This window comes from Chinchilla lanigera, unplaced genomic scaffold (genome assembly GCF_000276665.1).
Source record: "Chinchilla lanigera isolate Chin_1 unplaced genomic scaffold, ChiLan1.0 scaffold00011, whole genome shotgun sequence".
Taxonomy (NCBI): domain Eukaryota; kingdom Metazoa; phylum Chordata; class Mammalia; order Rodentia; family Chinchillidae; genus Chinchilla; species Chinchilla lanigera.
The window spans coordinates 19,422,328-19,441,325 of NW_004955412.1; the positions used below are offsets into that span (position 1 = coordinate 19,422,328).

The 18,998-nt window shown below is 42.7% G+C and overlaps 1 protein-coding gene across 1 annotated transcript; it reads right to left on the reverse strand.

Moving 5' to 3' along the window:
- Positions 1 to 204: 204 nt before the first annotated feature.
- Mpzl2 (myelin protein zero-like 2) lies at positions 205 to 12,269 on the reverse strand. The gene is made up of 6 exons (XM_005378234.2): positions 12,050 to 12,269; positions 10,786 to 10,952; positions 10,305 to 10,515; positions 7,875 to 8,022; positions 4,930 to 5,010; positions 205 to 2,002 (listed from the first exon to the last, which is right to left on the reverse strand). The coding sequence occupies exons 1-5, from the start codon at positions 12,105 to 12,107 to the stop codon at positions 4,947 to 4,949; spliced, it is 648 nt and encodes a 215-aa protein (XP_005378291.1). The 5' UTR covers positions 12,108 to 12,269; the 3' UTR covers positions 205 to 2,002; positions 4,930 to 4,946.
- Between the last annotated feature and the right edge of the window lie 6,729 nt (positions 12,270 to 18,998).

Consider the following 18,998-nt stretch of genomic DNA (forward strand, 5'->3'; position numbering starts at 1 on the left):
TTTTCACACATGCATATAGGAAAATTATATAATTTATAATTCTTTATTACTAAAGATTTATTTACATAGTGTTTAAGGTATAATAAAAAATAAATTACAATACAAAAATGCTCTTTAGGAAAGAGACACTAAACAACAAAGCCATATTACCCCTTGAGTATTTAACCAACACACAAGCTATAAGTCTGCTGGGAAAACTATGAGTTTTTAACTATTACTTTGTTTCACTTACAGAACATCATCAAGAAACCTGTTTGAAGAAATATCCAGTTGTATTTTCAAGGGTTAAATTACAAAGAAAAATGTAAAATGTGGGTTAAAGATGATATAGATTTCAAATCTGATTTTTAGTTTCAAAACTGGGTACTGAGAGTTTACTTTTTAAAAGGCAGAATGAGATATGTATAGAATGAATTTCAGAATCAAGGTTCATATGTAAATTGTACTAATTTTAAAGAAATATACTTGATCTTAGCCAAAAGGCCAAGAAGCAATTAAAGAAATAATATTGGGAAAAAATATCAACATCCAACATCTTTAAATATAATCTATTTGAAAATTCCAATTTGTTAAAAATAAAATGCTATCAGCAGCTTAGTCAATGAAAAATGAAAGTATCAGGTTAAAGATTTTGTCTTTGACCTAAACTTAAAGATGTTTTCTATCCTTTGAACAGATGAGTAAGTCTGGAAAGATACTGGATAACTGGACACTTTTGTAAAAGTTGTTCTTTCCATAGCCCACTTACAAAGTGTATCTAACCAATATAAGGGGGAAAAGGAATAGTTTCATTCAGTTGAAGTAGTTTGGGTATTTCTTTGTTCTGTACCAAATTCTCTCTCCCTTAAGCAAGTGAATTACAATCAAAAAACAAAGAAAAGGAAAAAACTTTAAATAATCTCTTCCAGTTCTCAGAGCTTTGTATATAATACTGTACAAAAATTATCATTTAGAATTGGTCTTTTAGGGGCTGGGGATTTAGCTCAGTGGCAAAGTGCCTGCCTGGCAAGCACAAAGTCGTGAGTTCGGTTCCCGGTACCGGAGAAAAACCAAAAAAAAAAAAAAAGAATTGGTCTTTTTTCACCAGACCTAAGTTTTTAAAGTTGTTAGATACTCTTTTCAGAACACTTCTATTAAACGGCTTACTAATTCCAGTCTGCAAATGAGCATAGGTTTTGCTCAGCTGTTAAAGATGATCCAATGGACAGGCAGGGCAGAAAACTGTACAGTAACAGCTCAGGAAAGACCTACACTGTTAATTATTTTTCACAATAAAGAGAAAAAATGACAAGTGATACATCCTGAGGTGGCATTTGCCAATATGTTAGTGTCCATGTAACCTTTTGCAGTTACTGTGTGATTTGGACTTGGGCTATTTTAAATCTTGGATTAACTGACAAAACAAAAACAAAAAACCCTATCACCTGGGATACTGAAAAACTTCAATAAAATAAGGTGTGTCCCATACTTAAGGAGAGCCATAAAAAAACACACGTAACAGTTTATCCTTGGAATTTCCTGTTCGTCTAAAAATGGCTGGGAGGTTCAACTCACCCTTTAATGGAAATGTGAGAAGGAGAAAAAGTAAACATTAACTTCAGTAGCAAAAGTGATGCTCTAAAGGAATGAATGTGTGAAAGGAAATGTCATGACAGACAAATTCGCCTTTATCCCTTTTGTTGCCAATATATGTACATACAAGTCATACTCTATAGGGAGTGTACATGGGCAAAAATGTAGCTTCAAGCTTATCAAAGCTAGTGAGGATTTGAAAAATATTTGTAGTGTGAAATTAAATAAAAACCTCAGTAATGAGACTGTGTGTGAGTCTGCTGGCATCTGCTCAAGAGCACTAGGCTGCCTGCAGAGGGATGTTGTTCATCTCGGTGGGTATGTTCTGCAGAGTTTGTCAGAAGACAGGTCACAACTGGAAACACCAAAGAACAGTTTCCATGAACTTCAAGAAATACTAAAGTTCTTGTTCTTGGAAATCTTCAGCTTCCTAAAATATAAAACAAAAATTTTAAGTTGATAATATATTTGGGAAAAATACGCTAGAGTACCTACATTGTGATTTACATATATAATAGTCTGCTGTCTGTTACTGAAGGAAAATATTTTTATTCTCTCCTGAAGTTAATTTTAATAAAAGAAGGTTCCTGAACCTTATTACAGGGTTCTATGCATAGCCTGTAAGTGCCTTGCATGAATGTCTGGATGATCTACAGCTCGCTCACATTCATACTCTTTCCCTTCTCCCCGCTCCTCCCTTATAAACAAAATCAGACATGTTGAAAAGCAGACAAGAAGTGTATGGAATTCATCCATCACCTAAATTTTAAAGAATTTTTTGTATTTGTTGGGTTTTTTTGGCTGAACTTTTTAAAGCAAATTACGCATACCCCTACATACTCCAGTATGTTTTGGGGGATGGAGGAAGTACCAGGAACTGAACCAAGGGCTTTCACACTGACCTACATCCCCAGCCCTTTTAAATTTTGAGATGCTTCAGTCTCCCAGAGTGCCAGAAATTTAAGCCTGTACCACCACACCTAGCTCCAGTATGCAGTTTTAAAAGAGGAACATTTCCCTATGTAACCACAGTAACATTATTATACCTAGTAGAAACTAACAATAATTACCTAATATTATTCATGTTCAATGTTTGCACAGTCAAGGGTTCACTTTTTTTTTTAAAGACTTCTCATTTTTTTATACCTAGTTTGTTCAAACTTGTATCCATCCAGTCAGGGATCACGCATTGCACTTGACTGTGTTAGTCTCTGAAATTTCTTTTACTCTAAAATAGTCCCCATTCTTATTTTCTAGACCTTGACTTATTACAGAATCTGCTTGATTTTATTTTATGCTTTTTAAGAGTAGGAAGAATTTATTAAAAGAAAGAAAGCTTCTGGCTAAGGGGGACAGAGAGAATCTGCTTGATTTTAAAAAGACAAAAAAGCCTTTGCTGAGAACCCCTTATACTAAGTTTGGCTTTCTGTTTTTACAGTACAATGACTTTTCTTCAGGTCCTATTTTATAACTACTTGAGATCTTTCACTGGAGTGTCAGCCTGTAAAAGTGTGACTCTGCATTAATGATAGTCTATAAAAATTTCCTCTCATTTAAGAAAGCCAGAGGCAACCCACTCGGCCCCCTTCTGTCCCTCTCTCAGACAGAAGCTCTCTTTCCCTCAATAAATATATTCTGCTCTTAACCTCCATTGTTCTTAAAAATCATTCTTCGATTTTAGAGAACACAAATTCGTCCCAGATATCATCCAGGTTGGGAATTTTTTTCCCCCTATATCATTTGGTGGTACCCCACCAAAATCACTGGACAGCAATTTAAAGCTATATGCCTACCCAAGATGAAAATGCCTGGTGTCTATTGAGGGCCTTTAGACAGACCCTCTGGGAAGTATCTCTGATCACCAGTCAACAACTACAACCCCGTTCAGCCTGAAGAAGCCAGAGCAGTCATCACTCATTATTTCCTCATGGCAGTTTGGGTGCTTCTTCAGAGGGGGGAAGGTTACTGGCAGCTGAGTTAGACAGAAATATTATAGGCAGTCAGACAGGGCCAGGCCCTCCAAGGAGCCAATATGGAAGATAAGATATCTTGCAAATGGAGATGTACTTGCTGCGGGCCAGACATCAAGACAAAAGATTAAACAACACACCCACATACCTCCCTAGGGATGGACATCAGGGATTGATATTCTAAATAGGTAAAAATCACCTTGAAGAGTCACTGACCCAACACCCTACAGGAAAAGCCCCTGGTCTATATTCATGCCCACTTGCTATGTGACTCGCTTCCCCATTTGATCCCGATTTAATCAGTTTTACCTAAACAATTCTTGTTGGCTGACCATAGTTTTGTCCCACCTCATGCCCACCTTGTGATTTCCCATTTTTCCCCTTACCTTGGACCTGCCTCACCTCGTGGTTTTGCTCTATAAAAGTCCCTGGAAAAGGCAGGTTCCCTGGGCAAGCCACTCAGGCCCCCTTGTATCCCTCTCTGGGACAGAAGCTTTCTTTCCCTCAATAAATATAATCTGCTCTTCACCTCAAAAAAAAAAAAAAAAGCCAAACAGAGTTTTACAAGATAAAGTTATTAATGTCAAGAATATTACATTAGGAGTGTAAAGTTCAGTTTGTACGTCTTGATTTACAGTCTCTAAAAATGAATTGTGTGGACCTACTTCAGAGAATAGGAGAAATTCTTAGCATAGGAAAAATCATTCTGTGTTTTAAGCCTGACAAACCTGAAACTGGATAAAATTACATCCTACTAAAACTAAATTCATAGCTTAATAACTGAGAGGAGTTTAAACCAATTCCAAATAGTATAAAAGATCTAACAGCGAGGTGTGGCAGCACACTCCTATAATCGCAGCACTCAGGAGGCTAAGGCAAAAGGATCTCTGCAAATTCAAGGCCAGGATGGACTACATAGAAAAATCTTGTCTCAAAAAAGCAAACCAAAAAAAAAAGAGATCTAACAAATGTCTGGCATATCTATTGTTTCACTCTGTCAGTGCTATGACTGGTTTATAATTTTTTTAAAAATCACATTAATTTTTTCATAAAAAAAGATTCATTGGACTGGGGATGTAGTTCAGCGCTAGAGCACTTGCCTAGCACACACAAGGTCCTGGGTTAGTTCCCAAGTACTACCAATCACACATACATAAATACATATATACATACATAGATATCTCTCAGTGTTAATAGCAATCAAGTCTAGCACAAAATACACTGAAAGAAGCATCTTTGAGACCAACAGAAGACTTTTATCTCCCTGACCCCAGGTAATTCCATATAGGAAACACCTAACGACACATAAAATAATCAGGAAAACCCACTTCAGAGATGGGCCACACATGTCAGAAATTGAGGAAACGGATCAATACTGCTTACGAACCTGACCATCTAGTGATGTTAGTGTGTGTCTTCTAAAGAAACAGAAATCTTTTTTTCTTGGTTGAGCCTTTCCTCTTCACTTCTGAAACAAACAGAAAGCAAATGTCAGATGAATAAGGCAAGAAGCAAAGGAAGTAAATCCATTCTACAGAAATGTCAGGTAAAGTTTTCTCCCCCAAGTTTTAGGAAGAATTACTTTTCCCTGGAAGTAGATACAAGCTTACAGAAGTAACCTGTTACATATAGTACTTCCGCCTCCACGTGACTTGTATCTGAACATAGACATATTTTAGAATGTAAGGGACTAACTTGGGATCCAGTGCGGGAACTCCAGAAGTTTAAAGCATACACCTTACTTTATCATTAGTATTCTAGCTCTGGTTTCTACTCCTGTTCAAAAACAGAAAATCTTGTGTTGGTCTAGAAGTTATCTTTACCAATGATATTTTTATTCATACTAGACCCTCTTACTCTCTTTGAAAAATCAATTATATTCATTTCAGTAAGGATTTACTGAGGAAAAGCAATAGTGTTGGAATAACTATATATCCACATGCAAAAGAATGAATCAGAATTCCTGCATTGGGCTGGGGATTTAGCTCAGCGGCACAGCGCCTGCCTGGCAAGCACAAGGTCGTGAGTTCGATTCCCAGTACCGGGAAAAAAACAAAAACAAAACAACAACAACAACAAAAAAAAAACAGAATTCCTGCATCAACCATATATACAAATTAACTCAAAAACTATAAAACTCTTCAGAAAAAAATATAGGTATAAATCTTCATGATGTTGAATTAAGCAGTGGTTTCTTAGATATAGCACAAAGGCACTAGCAACAAAAGAAAAAAATAGATAAATTGTACTTCATCAAAATTTAGCCAGGTGTGGTCACACACGCCTGTAATCCCAGCACTCATGAGGCTGAGGCAGGAGGATTGTTGTGAGTTCCAGACCAGACTGGGCTACAAAGTGAGCTCAAGGCCAGCCTGAACTGCATAGCAAGACCCTCTCTCAAAAAGACAAAAAAATAAAAAATTTAAAATCTTTGTGCTTTAAAGGATATTATCAAGAAAGTGAAAAGACAACCCACAAAATGACAAAAAATAATTGCAAGTCATGTATAGTCCTGATAAGGACTAGTATCCAAAATATACAAAGAACTCCTAGAACTAAACATTAGAAAGACAAGTAACCAACCCAATTTTAAGGTGAGCAGACTATCTGAACAGATTTATCTCCAGATAAATATGCAACTGGCCATTAAACATTTGGAAAGATGTAAATCAAAATATAGTGAAATACCTCTTCGTGTCCACTAGATGGCCACAATCAAAAAGACAATAACAAGTGTTGGTGAGGATGTAGAAAAAGAGCCCTCATGTATTGCTGATAAAATGTAAAATGCATCTGTTTGAGGAAGCAAACTGACAGTTCCTCCAAAAATGAAACACAGCTACCATATAACTCAGCAGTTCCACTAACTTCTAGGAGAACTGAAAACATATGTCTATACAAAACTTGTCGATGAATGTTGATAGCAGCATCAGTCATGTTAGTCAAAATATATTTTTAAAAACCTAAATGCCCGTCAGTTGATGAATGTATAAACAATATATAGTAAACCCACAGTGGAATATTACACAGACATAAAAAGGAATGCAGTACTAATATATGCTACAACAGTGATAAACTTTGACATTATACTAACGAAAGAAGCTGAATATAAAAGGCCACATACTTTATTACTCCATTTATAGGAAATGTCCAGCATAACCAAACCCTCATAAACAGAACATGGATGGAAGAGGAGATAGAAGAGTGATGGCTAAAGGAAGGGTAAGGTATTTTAGGGCTGGGTGTTAAAATGTTTCTGGAATGTTAAAATGTTTCTAGAGCCAGGCATGGTGGCGCACACCTGTAATCCCAGCACTCGGGCTGGCTGAGGCAGGAGGATCATTTTGAGTTCTAGGCCAGCCTGGGCTACAAAGTGAGCTCAAGGCCAGCCTGAACTGCATAGTGAAACCCCGTCTCAAAATGACACACACACAAAAAAAATGTTTCTAGAAACTGAATTTTATCTCAATTTTAAAATGCATTTATTGAGTACCTATGATTAGCACAACAAACTAATGCACTGATTCATAATGACCCTCCTGACTGCCCAGCCTCATTATTCTTACAAATGTATTTCAGCTGGATGTGGTGGCACACACCTATAGTCTCAGCACTCTGGGAAACTGAGGCAGGAAGATTACAAATTCCAGCCCTAGCTGGGAATGGTGGTGCACACCTGTAATCCTAGCACTTGGGAGGCTGAGGCAGGAGAATGCCACAAGTTCAAGGCCAGCCTGGGCTACATAGCAAGACCCTGTCTCAAAAAAAAACAAACAAAGCCAGGCATGGTGGCAAATGCCTATAATCTCAGCACTCGGGAGGCTGAGGCAGGAGCATCTTTGCAAGTCTGAGACCAGCCAAGACTACAAAGTAAGCTCAAGGCCAGCCTGAACTGCATAGTGAGACCCTGTCTCAAGAAGACAAAAAAAAAAAAAGGTTCCAGCTCAACCTGGGCAGCTCAGTAATTTAGCAAGACCCTGTCTTAAAGTAAAATGAAATAAAATAGGCTAGAGAGGTAATGGTAGAACACTCGCCTTATATTCCTTGGTACTTAAAAATAATGATAATCAGGGGTATTTTAGAAAAGCTTTACATAGCAGATTTTTATAGCATCAAATCCCACATAGTTAAGAAATCCTATGATGAAATCTTTTGTAAAATTAAGAAACCTGTAAAGTTACTTTCCACACCCTAACTCATCTATCCAGGGAGTCACAATTCTTTTACATAGGATTTAATTAGAGGGAAACAGCTTGAGCCCCATTGCAAAGCACCGAGAGTCACCATAAGAAAGTGTTAGGCGGAGTCTTCCCCATAACTGCCCAGCCTTACGGTTTTATCTCCATCACTCTGTGGGCTCTTTCAGCCCACCGCTTCTTCCGGAAATGCTGGACGACGACCACCACAATCACAATGATGACCATCAAGGCACAGGCAGAGCCAATGGCCAGAGCCAAGAAGTAGATCTCAGAGAACTGTACTATGATTAGAAAAAAATCAAGGGGTCAAGCTGGGATTCTAAAAAGACAAGGAAATACGGTAAAACCTAAAGCCATCATAGGCATACATTTGTTATTAAATGGAATCTCCATGTCTCTTACTTCTGTGTGTAAAATACCATTGTACCTCGTGAACCCCAGTAGCAGCAGGAAAGCCACAGAGGCTACATCAGTGATTCTAACAGGAGGAGCAGCACAGTAATACTTGAGAACTTGGAAACGAACACCAAATTAGAAACACTAGGGCATTATCCGGGCAATCTGTGTTTCAACCCGTCCTGCAGGCGATCATGATGCCCACTGAAGTTTTGAGAACCACTGAGTCATGCGACCTGCCCAGTGTGGTGACATTACACTAACCGGATCAAACCCAGGGCCCAGCCCACTTCTCCTGACTGCATCTCACCTCTCTTGCTCATTTACTTGTTTATTCAAATTCCCAGGCACTGTGGACGCAAGGAAAAACCAAAAAAGTCACCACTGTAAAGGAGCTCTTGCCCCCAGGGAAGATAGGCAAGAAAATGAGTAACTAATCTAGTGGGTAAATGGCAAAGGAGGAAACCCACAGGTAAGCCCCTAAACCAGACTAGCGCCTATGAAACCTAGTCCTCCTGTCCTTTAACTTGATTTCTCACTCAAACTTCAGTGAGTCCTCGAGCCAGCAAGGACCCTGGAGAAGGTCTAGCCCAGTAGTTTCCGGCCTGGAGGCCCTCAAGAATGATGGAGAAGAGAGAGAGGTTTGACACACAAGCCCGCAAGATTCACATCTTGTTGCATGCATCTCCATTTCTTATGTGTGTGCGTGGGGCGGGGCATGGGGAACAGAGCTATGGTTTTAATTATACTCTCAAAGAGTAGTGATTTTGATATGTTTAAAACCCATGATGAGGCCGGGCGTGGTGGCACATGCCTGTAATCCCAGCACTCAGGAGGCTGAGGCAGGAGGATCGTTGCAAGTTCAAGACCAGCCTGGGCTACAAAGTGAGCTCAAGGCCAGCCTAAACTGCATAGCGAGACCCTGTCTCAAAAAGACAAAAAGCAAAACAAACAAACAAACAAAAAAAAAAAACCATGATTTCTTATCTAACTGAAGAAACTGAGATCTGAAGGCATTACATTACTTCTTTCAGTGCTCAGATGACTTCTCCAGGTCACCCAGCTGTCAGATGGTAGGGCCTTGAGGGATCATTTTAAACTATACTGTGAACGAAAGGAGGAAGTCATACCGCTTTATATACTGGTTATCATTTGGGATAGAAATACGGTGTTGGTTAGCAGCTCGCATCAGAGAAAGCCAAGTTAAAATGCTGTGTGTTGTATTTACTGATTTGGGATAATTAACATTTCTGAGCCCCAGTGTCCTCCAGGGATAGCGATGACAATATCCATTTCCTGAGTTCGTATAAAAAACAATTTATATAAACTGTTCCCTACAGAGCCCACCCCTAACAAGCATCAATATATGGCTGTTAAAATTTTCAGCATAGTTCAGAGTTGGGGAAATTTTGATTTATCTCAGTCTGTCCTCACACATTTAAGCATAGTTGGTAAGTGGTAACCATGACTTAAACCCAGGTATACAACTTGTAAGTGTTGTGGTCTTTGTCCTTTGAACCATTTTCTAGATTGCCCTTTACAGAGGGGCAGGCAGTAAAACATACTAGTGTGGAGCACAATTTTAGAGTCAAAGGTGATTGTGTTTGAGTCCAAAGTTACTCCACTTAGCAACTGCATGACTGTGAGCAAGTGACTTAACCTCTGTGAGCACAATAAACTGATGAGGTCCTTAAAGAATAGATAAAAGTGTGTCGTGTGAAGTCCCTGACATGTGGGAAGCACTCAGTCAATGTTAGCTACCATGACTGCCATCTGCCTCCACTGGTGGTGTGAGGACTGGAAGAAACAGACATGACAAGCATTTGGACAGTGCCTGGACAGAGCAGGTACTCAGTAAGTATCTTGAATAAATAAGAGAATGAATGGACCTATTGTTAGCCTTTTATCGGGGTTGCTTCCTCTCCCTTTCACCACCTCAAAGCCATTTTTGTAACAGATTCCCTGGGTCCCTTTGCTTTACTTTCTGTTTCTTTCCACAACCAGACAAAGCCTTTCTTTTTTTACCCGAGGACTCTTCAGTGTCTGAAGCTCTCAGCGCTAAAGCACTAGGCCCTTTCCTTACCCTCTGAATCTTCCCAAGAGATTGCCCCTCCCTTTTCTACCAGCTCTCACACTTCGCAAACCCATTCTTCCCCACAGAACCTACCAGTCTGCACAACGCTGAGCCGGATCGCCCCTATCAGCCCATCCACATCCGGGGGGTTTTTCACCTGACAGGTGTACGTCCCATTGTCATCGAACTGGAGCTTCCAGAGGATAATGGAGACATCATACCGGTCCAGGTTCCCGTCCCAGACCACCCGGTCTTTGAACCGCCCACTCATGGGCTTGAAGGGATCCATATGGTAGTAGAACACCTACAGGAGAAACAGGAAAGGCTTTCTCACTGGGTGCCTGGGCGAGGAGGCGGGGAGGGGGGAGCAGGAGAGAAACAACAGCAAACCTAACTGCTGCTCTGTCTCTCCTGTGTCCTTCACTAGCCTCTCAGTTCATTGGTCTCTGTCCCAGAAATGATTTCCCAACTTAATCCTGTGCTTGTTGAAAATACAGGAAGGCCAAGGAGAAATGGACGGGCTCGATATGTTCCTAGCCACGGCTCCCCTAGAAAATGACAGTAATCTACTTACGAACTGTTCAGGGCCCCCATCCCGAGGCCGGAAATTCCAAGTCACTGTTAGTGCATCGCCCACGGGGGCAAAGCTGGAAAAAGTGCATTTTAGCCGCACGTCGGTCCCATTAACAGCCTCCAGCGCCCCAGAGGTGTAAATTTCCACAGCTGCTATGGGCCAGAGAGCTGCAAAGCAGGGAGGGAAGCAGAACAGTTAGCAGACGTGTAGTATGGACAGAACTGCTGGCATTTTCAAAATAATGTGTGTGTAGGATATAAGGCAGGGCCGAGATGCACAGCTCTCAAACTTCTTTCACCCACAGCTGGCATACTCCTCCCTTATACACTTCGTGACCCTCCTGTGTCATGTGGTGACTGATAAGACCATACAGCGAACTTTCCTAGTGCTCTTACTTTCTCTACAGCCTTATGGTACCGACTTCGAAAATAATAGTAACTGCACTTGGGCACGGTGGCCCAAGCCTGTAATCCAGCACTCAGGAGGCTGAGGCAGGAAGACTGCCATGAGTTCAAGGCCAGCCTGGGCTACACAGTGAGTTCAAGGCCAGCCTGAGCTACACAGCAAGACCCTGTCTCAAAAAACAAATGTAATAACAAACTCCAAATATTGTCAAATTAAACTGAGCAAAAACACAGAATTAAAGCAAATCATAACACCAATTAGACATTGCATGTTAAAATGAAGCATTACATATTTTATGTAGAATGTTCTCCTAGCAGGTTGGTTTTCCAGAAAGGATCCTTGTTATGTATATTTCGCACTGTTACTAGTCTTCTGCAGAAATTGGGTTAATCAATTCCAGGCAACTTGGGCTTGCCTGCACGCCTGGGACCTCTATACCACGTGGCATATTTTACCATATTTACATTAGGCATGTGTGTGTTGGGGCACTTTCAAAACCACGGTGGATCTCTCACTCTAATAACCTCAGCTTTCCCGGTGCTGGGGAGCGTCCCAGGCAAGACCACACACAGAAACCCAAGTGCCAAGTCCTGCTAAGCAGCGGGCATTCAGAAGAGCCGCGCAAAAATGGTGTGTAACCTGAGATCAGAAAGCCCTCTCTGTGCTCGAATCACAGCCGAACACACCTAAACCTGTTTGTCCACAACAGTTCCCCCCCAAACAACCCAGTAACTGCAGTTTCAGTAAGGTCCAAACTGAAGTAAACTGCAGTTGGGGCTCAGGATCCCACACGAGGCGCTAGCGACCTGGCCGGTCGGCTCTGGCTGCGCGGGCGTCGGAGGAGCCCACCCTCCCTTACCTGCGAGCTGGAAGCCAAGGAGCAGCAGCGCCGCGCGCGGAGGGCTCTGGCCATACATGGGGAAGCACAGCCCCGGCCCCGGAGACCGGACCGGGCAGACGCAGGGCTCCAGCACCCCGCCAAGGCCAGTGCGGAGGCGCAGCGCCGCGTTCTCCCCGAGAGAGGAGCCTCGGTCCTCACCTATGGGAGCGCAGCGCCCGGGCGAGGCAGCCGTGACTCATGCGGCGGCTGAGCGGGGCGCAGGAATGGAAGGTGGGGCCAGCGCTGCTCCGGCCTCCCCTCCTCCCTCCCGCGCTCGCGCTGGAGCTCCGCCGCCAGAGGTCCCGGACGCCCCAGTCCTCGCTTTGCTTTTCAGTTTGGATGACAGAGCCCTGGCCTCTGTGTGCCCTCGGAAACAGCCCGAGGAGGTGGTGCCAGGCTGCACAGTCGCAGGCTGCTTTGGCTTTGGCCCCTACACACCCTTTTAAAACAGGCTTCGGGCTGGCCTGGGAGGCGAACGCCGAAACCACCTTGCCGTGCCAAAACACCGCCCCGGGCCACTCCAGCCGGATTCCTGCAGCCCTCCACACCGAGGTCCGAATTCCTTGGGACCTGCGAGTCGGTCGTCCTGCTGATACCCTCAATTTCGGCCAAATGTTGCTGCGAGGCTTTTCTGCACTTTTTCTACCTTGTCACTTTCCCTCAGACCTAAAATGAAACAAACTCCCAAACCAAATCCCAGCGTTTGATGAGCCTTTCCCTTTGAAGGATTTTAGAAGAATCAGAGCAGCACCCCTGCTCGCCTACCACCCTCTCAGTGCAGTTCGCACAGTGCTTTCCTGCCCCCGCTTTCAGGTCCACAGCCCCCGTGTAGCCTCCTTTTTTACCCTCGAGACTCGGGAGAGCCCAGCCGAGGTAAAGGATTTGCCCAACTTTGCACAGCCAAGAGGCCAAACGAACTTTTCCGACTCTCCGGAGTTGTGCTCTTCGGACAAATTAGCAGTCGGTGTGACTCATCGAGAGGACCCTCACAAGAAAGGTTTTTATGCCTCTTTTGTGCCTCAGATTTCATCTGCCAATTCTAGGTCAGCCCTCTGTCAGGGAAATCTGAAGAGCTGAGAAATGTAAGTAAGAGAAAAGGGCTTCCCTGTCTGGAAAGAGGAGCGGGTCAATGAAGGAGCGGTGAGAGGTGGTGGGAGGGGAGGACTTAGGCAGGATCAGATAGAAGCCCACACAGAAAGTCACTGCCCTGATCCCCAGATTAGCAGTCCAGGAACTCTTAGTGATTCATAGTCTCCGAGCTGAACTCTGGAATAGAGCAGAGAGGCAGCAAGGAGTAGGCTGAGTAGGAAAAAACATTAGACTGGGTGTGTGGCTCAGTAGGAGAGTGCTTGCCTCACATGCTCAAGGCCCTGGGTTCCACCCAACACCGCAAGACAGAGGAAGGAAGAAAGAAAAGGAAAACATCATAAAAAGAGAAGAAGCTGAGTGTTGTGTTACGTGTCTGTAATCTCAGACATGGAGAGGCTGAGGCAGGAGGATCATAATTCAAGCCTGGCCCAGACAATTTAGCAAGACCTTGTCCCAAAATAAAAAAAAAAAAAATGGTCTGGGCATGTAGCTCATTGTGAAGCCCCTGGCTTCAGTCCCCAGTATGGCAAAAACAAAACAAAAAAGGAAAAATTCCACCAAAAGAGAGGCAAATTATTGAAGTTGTTTTTAAAAAAAAGAAGAAGAAAAGCCCAGCAGAAAGATGATGTGAGCCTGGAGCCAAAGCAGACACAACAAAAATGTATTCTGTCAGAACCGAGAAGCTCAGTGGCTGCCCCAGATGGAGAGCTGCTGTGTGCTAGCAGGAACATGTTAATGTGGAGGTATTTCTGAAAAAGGAAAAAAAAAAAAAAAAAAAAAATGTGTCTAGCTCCTTTGTGAGCTTCTGGGTCATTCCAAGCAACTTAAACTCAGAATGCTGGGAGGCTGGGAACCTTGAACATAGCGATCAGTAAGATACAGCCCTTCGGGTACGTGAGTCAGAAGAGGTCAGCTCCAAGAGCCTGAAAGAAAAGGGTTAAAGGGAACTCGATCTTTTTGATTGGCTTTCAACTTTGCAAGGAAATGCAACCCTAGAGGAAGGGGAGTGGAGCCTAGGGTTTTGAAGTCTACAGCAAATTGCAAAATTTGGTGAGAGGTAGAGTTACCAAAGAGCTCAGGGACACAGGAACCCACAGCAGGAGAGGAGCTAGGGCAGGAGGAGCTGAACACAGTGCCTGTTGTGGGGGCAGAAGAGTCCCAGTAGCCCGCCTCCCTGGGAGCTGGCCGCCAGCCCTGCTGGGAGAGGCAGAGCTGCCCATATCCCATTCCTCGGAGAGGTCAAGTTCCTGGCTCTGCGCTCAGCAACGCCCAGTTCCTTCGAGTTAGCAGGAGAGGCTGCAAGTCACCTGTTCTCTCTTGGCGAGGGAGGCCAAGGGCTGGACTGGTTAAGAGAAAATGCTAAATAAAAAGGACAATTGTTCCTCAGAGTTCCCTAGATGCCAGGAAGCAGGACTTTGATCAAAACCGGGAGGCAGCAACCGGGGAGGCAATGAAGTGGTAGAGTATTAGCCTAGCGTGCCCAGAGCCCTGGGTTCAATCCCCAGCACTATAAAAAACAAAACAAAGAGGCTGGGGATTTAGCTCAGGGGCACAGCACCTGCCTGGCAAACATGAGGTGGTGAGTTCAATTCCCGGTACCGGGAAAAAAAAAAAAAAAAAGAAGTGACCAAAAACAAAACAAAACAAACCTGGAGGTATTTACATACAGCCTAAGTAGTAGTTGGTGTCTAGGCAAGTGAGAGAAGCAGGGCTGGGGATATAGCTCAGCGGCACAGGGCCTGCCTGGTAAGCACAAAGTCCTGAGTTCGATTCCCAGTACGCCCCCCCCGCAAAAAAATGAGAGAAGCAGCAGGCAGGTGAGAGGCTGGACACACATGGGCAGGGCCCTCACTGGCCATCTGAGGAGTAAAGACTTGGTCCTGACAAATATCCCAATTGTGTGCCCCTTCCCGCATGCCTTCCCTGCACACTGCTGCTTCGCCTGTACCCTCTGTAGTATCCTTTATAATACGCTGGTAAACGTGGGAGCACGTGCACGCGCACAAATGTGTGTGGCCCAAGAAGGATCTCCTCAGAGTGGAATTACTTTGATATATCCCAGAACCATTCAAAAGAAAAATGAAGGAGGAGGAGGAGGAAGAAGGGAGCCTTGAGACATCAAAACCACCACTCTCTGGCTTCTCAGGAGCCCCTGGCCAAGGAGCCAGAATGAAAAATGCAGATGTAGTACCAACGTCAGAAGACTCAGAGACTCCCAGCCTTCCCTAACGACTCCAACCGGAAGCATCCTTTCTCTAAACTTTCTCTGCTTCAGAAAGCTTGTTAAAGATGAGCGAGGAAGTCAGGAAGGCAGAGTCCTGGCTGAGAGCTGGGCTATAGCCCTGAAAGAATTGATGCATTCCCTTTGGTGCTTCTTGTGCCTAGATACATTCTAGGCTCTGAGACTGGGCTCCAGGGCTTCAGAGAAGCCGTGGGAGGAACATTCTCCTACCTCCTCACCTCGGGGGCTCACACCCGCCTTTCTGTGAGAGCTTCTGCCCAGGCTCCTCTTTTAATTATAGAGAAGAGGAAGCCGGCCCTTGTTAAGTACCCCAAGGAAGAGACTGAGATTTAACCCTTTACTTACTCTCCAAGCAAGCTACGCAAGCTGTACGGGCTGGACAGAGGGGGCATCTTTAAAGATCAGTTTGAAGAAGCCCCCAGAGGATAAAGGGATCTTTAAAAAGAAAAAGAAGAAAAAAAGCAAAATTCCTTAACCAAATAATGAGAAAAACTAATTATTACACTGTGTATCATTATCATCAAAGTAGTTATGTAGAGTACAAGACAAACCAAAAAGATTCTTACAAAAAAGAAACAAACAGATAATAACACGAAACTTTCTTTTCAACAAACAAAGACTGGGCTGGGCGTGGTGGCGCATGCCTGTCTTCCCAGTGTTGTAGGCAACTGAGTTAGATAAAAGTACCACAGGCAGTCAGGGCCAGGCCCTCAAAGGAGCCGGTGCGGAGACCAGATACCTTGCAACTGTGGGAGAGACAGACACCTCCACCTGTGGGCCAAACCTCAGGACAAAAGATAAAACAAACCCGGCTGAGGCAGGAGGATCTTTGCAAGTTCGAGGCCAGCCTGGGGTACAAAGTGAGCTCAAGGCCAGCTGGAACTGCGTAGCAAGTCCCTGTCTCAAAAAGACAAAAAATAAATAAATAAGCAAATGTACCCACATACCTCCCTAAGGGTAAACATCAGGGATTGATATTCTAAATAGTTCTCTTGGGGATATAGCTCAGTGGCACAAGCGCCTGCCTGGCAAGTGCAAGGTCCTAAATTCAATTCCCGGTATCAAAAAAAAAAAAAAAAAGAAAGAAAGAAAAAAGAACAGCAACTGACGCGGCTGGAGAGAAAATGTAAATAGTTCTCTATCACCCTGAGAAAGCCAGGAAGAGTCACTGACGCAAACTCCCTACAGGAAAAGCTCTTGTTCTGTATTCTTGCCGGTTTGCTATGTGACTCGCTTCCCCATTTGATCCCAATTTAATCAATTTTACCTGAGCAATTATGCTTGTAATCTTATCGGTTGACCATAGTTTTGTCCCTCCTCATGCCCACCTTGCGAGTTCCCGTGTTCCCCACATTGGACCCCACTCACCTCATGGTTTTAGCATATTAAAATCCCTAAAAGAGGCAGGTTTCTTGGCAACCCACTTGGGTCCCCTTCTGTCTCTCTGTTGGACAGAAGCTTTCTTTCCCTCAATAAATATATTTTGTTCTTAACCTCCATTGTTCCTAAAATTCATTCTTTGATTTTAGAGAACACAAACTCATCCCAGATATCTTTCAGGTTAGGAATCTTTTTCCCCTATATCACCAGCACTCAGGAGGCTGAGGCAGGAGGATCAGTGGCGATAAGTTTGAGGCCAGCCCTGGGGACTACATAGTGAGTTCAAAAGCCAGCTTGAACTTCAGAGTGAGGCCCTATCTCAAAAATAAATAAACTGGGCTGGGGATATAGCTCAGTGGCATAAGTGCCTGCCTAGCAAGCACAAGATCATGAGTTCAATCCCTGGAACCACAAAAATAAATAAATAAATAAATAAATAATTAAATAATTAAATAAACTAAGAGGGATCTTCATAAATGCAGTTGTGTACCTCCATGAAAACCATACCTGTCTTAATGGGAGTGTCATATGTAAATAGTAATAATAATACCTGCCCCATAGGCTGGCTATAAGTATAAGGTGAAATACTATATTTGAGTAAAGTTCTATATGCTCAGTGCCCACAGGAAATTTTAGTTGTTTGTGGTTATACTTAGTTAAGATATTAAAAACCTGTTCCTATGACCCTTTGGGGGAAAGGTCTGGCATTTTCTTATATAGTAAACATACAGCCATCCTAGCAATGCCACTCCAAGGTATTTTCTCAAAAGAAATGAAATCATATATCCACAAAGCGATATTTTCCACAGGAAAATATTAATAGAAGAGTTATTCATAAGAGCCTAAAACTGGAAACATTCCAGAGGCCCATCAGAAGAATGGATAAATGTGCTATAGAATTTTCATAAAATGAATACTACTCAGCAACAAAAGGGAACAAATTCTTTTTTTTTTTTTTTTTTGTCTTTTTGAGACAGGGTCTCGATATGCAGCTCAGGCTGGCCTTGAGCTCACTTTGTAGCCCAGGCTGGTCTGGAACTCACAGCGATCCTCCTGCCTCAGCCTCCCAAGTGCTGGAATTACAGGTATGCACCACCGCGCCCGGCAGGAACAAATTCTTGATATACAGCCTTGTAATTCCCACACATATATGGAGCAAAATTAACCAGACATAAAATAATACATATTCTCCAGGCCAAGGGTATAGCTCAGCAGCACAAGTGCCTTCCTGACAAGCACAAGTTCCTGAGTTCAATTCCCGGTACCAAAAAAAAAAAAATTCTTTGATCATCATAAAAAAAAAGTTTGCCCTGAGGGAATGGAAGCAGGAATTGACTGGAGGAGTATAAAGGAACTTTCTAGAGTAATAATCGAGTTCCACATCTTAATAGGACTTTGGGTTACACAACCTTATCTACTTGTCAAAATTCTTTCCTATACATTTAAGATTTACAGAGTTAGGTGAATGTAACATTTACTTTAATATTTTTTGAGGAATTGTAGATAAATATTTTCTCATCAGTGGTGAAGTATCTAGGGAGAATTATCCTGATTTCTGTGATTTAGTTTAAAAGCATCCAAAGGAAATAAGATGGATGGATAGATAGATGAATAGATAAATGGACAGACTTGTGATAAAGCAAGTGTTGTAAAATGTTATTTGACAAACATAAGTGGGATATACAGGTATCCATGGTAAAATTCTCTTATAAATCTTCTGCATTTTGAAAATTTTTCATAATAAAATGTTCAGGAGAATCTCCCTCATTCACCAAGTTTCTTTAGCACTAAGCAAATGCCAGCACCAAATTTAGTAATGAAGTGCTTTAGATTTGTTATTTTATGTCATTCTGATTGGAATAATGGTAGTTTTAACAAGTAAAAATGAACATTAATAAATGAAAATTACAACTTATCAAATGTTCACTATGTACCCGGCATTGTGGTTGGCATATTATGTATATATTATTTCTGATCTCCATGATTCTTTTTTTTTTTTTTTTTTGGTTTTTCTCTGGTACCGGGAACCAAACTCACGACCTTGTGCTTGCCAGGCAGGCGCTTTGCCGCTGAGCTAAACCCCCAGCCCCTCTTTTTTCTTTCTTTCTTTTTTTTTTTTTTTTTTTTTTTTTTTAGTACCAGGAATCAAACTTAGGATATTGTGCTTGCCAGGCAGGCATTGTGCCACTGAGCTATATCCCCAGCCCCACGTGATCT

Bases quoted from the DNA above. Each gene is read 5' to 3' on its own strand.
- Mpzl2 (XM_005378234.2), bottom strand. From the start codon at position 12,107: ATGTATGGCCAGAGCCCTCCGCGCGCGGCGCTGCTGCTCCTTGGCTTC. The intron at 10,516-10,785 runs GTAAGTAGATTA...TTTCTCCTGTAG, and splicing joins ATGGGGGCCCTGAACAGTTC to GTGTTCTACTACCATATGGA. The intron at 8,023-10,304 runs GTAGGTTCTGTG...TTCTAATCATAG, and splicing joins GCTCAGCGTTGTGCAGACTG to TACAGTTCTCTGAGATCTAC.